This window comes from Acanthisitta chloris, unplaced genomic scaffold (assembly GCF_000695815.1).
Source record: "Acanthisitta chloris isolate BGI_N310 unplaced genomic scaffold, ASM69581v1 scaffold5628, whole genome shotgun sequence".
In the NCBI taxonomy this organism is placed as follows: domain Eukaryota; kingdom Metazoa; phylum Chordata; class Aves; order Passeriformes; family Acanthisittidae; genus Acanthisitta; species Acanthisitta chloris.
In genome coordinates, this window is record NW_008687458.1 from 1 (window position 1) to 3,639 (window position 3,639).

Consider the following 3,639-nt stretch of genomic DNA (forward strand, 5'->3'; position numbering starts at 1 on the left):
TCCAGCCATGGCTGGAGGTTGTGGCTCATTCAGGGACTTACTCGTGGACCAGCAGGACCAGAAGCACCAGAAGGACCTTGTTCACCAGGAGAGCCCTGTGCCAGGCAAGGAAGAAGAAGAAGAGGTGCCATCAGCATCTTATGCAGCCTCCAGGACGTGGGGCAGCTCCCAAGGCCACCACCACCCCACAGGACTTACAGGAGGACCAGGTGGGCCCTGGAGACCGGAGAAGCCTCTGTGACCCTTCATGCCTCTGTCACCCTGTTCACCAGTTTCACCTTTGTCACCACGGGGACCTTGTGGACCCTGGAGGAGGAGGAGGAAGAAGAGGTGTTGAGCAAGGTCCAGGCCAGCCACTGCCCCCATATCCATGGGGAAGCACAGACATTGAGGAGGAGGGAGGAGAACATTAACTTACAGCAGGACCACGAGCACCAGCAGGACCAGGGGGGCCAGCAGGACCTTGGGGACCCTGGGACAGGAGAGAAGGGGACAGGTTAGAGAATCCTCTGCTTTCTGCTGTCACTGGTTTGGGGCAGCATCACACTGAGCAGAGTGGTGGGACCTCTGGCTTCAACCTAAGTGGGGTGGTGGGACCACGGGCATCACCCTGAGCAGGGTTATGGGACCTCTGGTTTCCTGGGGAAACTCCTTCCAGCAGCAAGAGCTGAACCCAGGGCCAGACCCTCAGAACTGGATCCATTTGGGGTGTCCCTGAGCCAGGGAGGGGTGCAAGGGGCTCTCTGAGCAGAGCATCACTTACAGTCTCACCACGATCTCCATTCTTTCCAGCAGGACCGACTGGGCCAGGGGCACCAGGGGCACCAGGAGCACCAGGGGGGCCAGCAGGGCCAGTCTCACCACGATCACCCTGGGAGGAAGAGGAGGAGGAGGAGGAAGAAGAAGAGGAGAGGTCAGTGTGAGCCAGCACAACCCCATCACCCCTTTCCACATCCCCTCACAACCCACTCACCTTGGGACCAGCAGCACCATCACGGCCAGGAGCACCTTCAGCACCAGGAGAACCCTATGGGGGAGCAAAGACCCTCGTTAGGGCTGGTGGGGGGTAACAAGGGGTGTCCACTCAGCTCCCCACGATGGCAACACCCATCAGTGCCACGAGCTGCAAGTCCTCAGCACAGAGAGCCCAACACCAACACACGGGAATCCTCCCCCAACTCAAACACACAGGAGTCCTTCCCCTCCAGTGCCAACACATGGGGGTCCTTCCCCCCCAACACTTGTTGCCCATGGCTACTCACCTCACGTCCAGCTTCTCCAGGGGGTCCAGCCAGGCCAGGGGGGCCCATGGGACCAGGAGGGCCACGCTCACCAGGGGAACCAGAGGGACCTTGTTTGCCAGGTTCACCCTGCGGAGGGGAGAGGATGGGGGTGTCAGCCACCATCAAACGTCTCACTCCTGTGAGGTGGCTCAGATCTCAGGGGGGTCACAACATTGTCTGTTCCCAGGGAGTCCCCTCAGTACTCACAGAGGGGCCAGGCAGACCAGGGAAGCCTCTCTCGCCTCTCTGTCCGGGGAGACCGACCACACCGCGCTGACCAGCGATACCTTGGGGTCCAGGGGTGCCAGGAGCTCCCTGCAGGGACAAACAGCACCTCAGGAGGGTGGCAGAGGTGGGGATCACCCTCCTCCTCATGGAGGGGACAGCACCCCTGGCTCTGCAGACAGGCTCTGACCAGGGGGTTGACTTACAATGGGACCATCAGCACCAGGAGATCCCTTCTCGCCGGGGGGTCCGGGGGGTCCAGCAGGTCCTGGCTCACCAGGGCGACCAGCAGGGCCAGTCTCACCACGGGCTCCTTTGCCACCTTCCTTCCCACTGGGGCCGGGGGGACCGGGGAGACCGATGTTCCCCTGGGTGGGAGGGAGGTGATGCCATCAGGCAGCTGGCCGGGCCCCCCCAGCTGCCAGCTGAAGGGTGGCCAGGGGTGTCCCAGTGCCAACTGGGACAGGGTGGCCACGTGGAGATGTCTGGATGGATGCCCAGCACCTTCTGTCCCACATCCCCCAGCACCAGCATCCTCCCAGCACCCCACCTGTCATCCTCCCAGGGGTACTCACAGAGGGGCCAGGGGGTCCAACTCTTCCAGCAGCACCAGGGAAACCAGTAGCACCCTGGAAGGGAGAAAAGCTAAGTCAGTGGGGTTGGATCCAGGTGTCACAGGTCCAGGGGACAGCCCCTGGCTGGGTGCCACTGCAGGGAACACTGAGGCTCATGGCCAGGAGGAAAGTGTCCATTCACCAGGCTGATTTGGGGGGGGGCATAAAGGCAAACCCCTCTTTTTCCCTTTTGGGATGAAGCCACTCCAGATTGATTATCATCCTCAGATGGTTTTGGGAGTGCAGGGTTGGAGGTGCCCCACAGTGTTGGGGAAGTAGAATGAGACACAGCAAAGAATTAAGCCACCCCAGGGGTGTTCATGCCCAGGAGGATTCCCCCAAACCTCCCAACCCCACAAAACTGGTACTTACAGGAGGTCCAGCACTTCCGCGAGCACCTTTGGGACCAGGAGCACCAACAGCACCCTGGGGAGGAGGAAGAGGAGGGAGATGAAGAGGAGAGGGGTGAGCTGCACCGTGGGGACTGCCCCCCAAGTGGAGGTGGAGTCGGGGGGGCAACTCACAGCAGGTCCAGGAGCACCAGTGGGGCCAGCAGGGCCGGGGGGACCAGCATCACCCTTGGCTCCAGCATCCCCAGTTTCACCTTTAGCACCAGGCTGGCCGTCGGCACCCTGAGGGAGAGGGACAGGGGTGAGCCCAGGGGAGCTCAGCATCATCCCAGCAGGGCAGGATCAAGCCTCCAGGCCGGGAGGAGTGAGGATGTCACACTTACAGGGGGGCCAGCAAATCCAGCAGGACCGGGAGGACCAGGCTCGCCACGGTCACCCTGAGAGAGACAGGAGGGAACAGCGTGAGACAAGCAAAGGACAGACACCGATGGCCACCAAGTGGTGGCCAAACAGCAGAGCCATCAGCCAGGGTGGGGGGGACACTTACAGGAGCACCACGGGCACCAGTGGGACCAGCAGGACCGGGGGGACCAGCTTCACCCTGGAAAAGGAGAGGAAAAACAAAAAGGAGGAGGTCAGGGATGTGGTGTGGAGGTGGCAGTGGGTGGCTGGGACACATATGTCCCCGGGGGATGTCCCTACCTTGTCACCAGGAGCACCAGCAGGGCCGGGGGGGCCGATGGGGCCGGTCAGACCTCGGAGACCGTCTTTGCCAGGAGCACCATCAGCACCTTTGGGACCAGGGTCGCCCTGGGGGAGGAGGATGATGGTGGGTTATGTGGGGAGGTCCCTTACAGGGTTTCCCTCTCTCTTCCCTCTCCCCTGGCTGCACTGTGGCATCCCGTGGTCCTTCATCCTCCTCAGGAGAGGTTGGGATCATTCTCCTCCTCCTCCCAGGCTCTGGGGGAAGAGCTCATCTCTCAGCGAGGGACAGTCCCCAAGGGCCACATGGGATGGGGACAGAGGTGGCACTGAGCATCCCCTTCTCAAGGTGCTGCTGCCCACCAGCCTTGGCTTGGGGGCACATCCAGCTCTGAGGGGATGATGAGGGACAGTGGAAAGCAGAGGAGCAACTGGTGGGGGGAGCAGAGGCACGGTGGGGACATC

At 61.9% G+C, this 3,639-nt stretch overlaps 1 protein-coding gene across 1 annotated transcript in view; it reads right to left on the minus strand.

Annotated features, from left to right (window-relative positions):
* Positions 1-41: 41 nt before the first annotated feature.
* Positions 42-3,639, minus strand: part of LOC103807837 (collagen alpha-1(I) chain) — a gene marked incomplete at both ends in the record, with an annotated part of 11,353 nt that continues 7,755 nt past the window's right edge. The window contains 14 exons of the mRNA XM_009080587.1: positions 42-95; positions 199-306; positions 419-472; positions 764-871; positions 974-1,027; positions 1,263-1,370; positions 1,491-1,598; positions 1,715-1,876; positions 2,084-2,137; positions 2,495-2,548; positions 2,647-2,754; positions 2,856-2,909; positions 3,020-3,073; positions 3,175-3,282. Of these exons, the coding sequence (XP_009078835.1) occupies positions 42-95; positions 199-306; positions 419-472; positions 764-871; positions 974-1,027; positions 1,263-1,370; positions 1,491-1,598; positions 1,715-1,876; positions 2,084-2,137; positions 2,495-2,548; positions 2,647-2,754; positions 2,856-2,909; positions 3,020-3,073; positions 3,175-3,282 (1,188 nt within the window). The remainder of the gene's footprint in view (positions 96-198; positions 307-418; positions 473-763; positions 872-973; positions 1,028-1,262; positions 1,371-1,490; positions 1,599-1,714; positions 1,877-2,083; positions 2,138-2,494; positions 2,549-2,646; positions 2,755-2,855; positions 2,910-3,019; positions 3,074-3,174; positions 3,283-3,639) is intronic.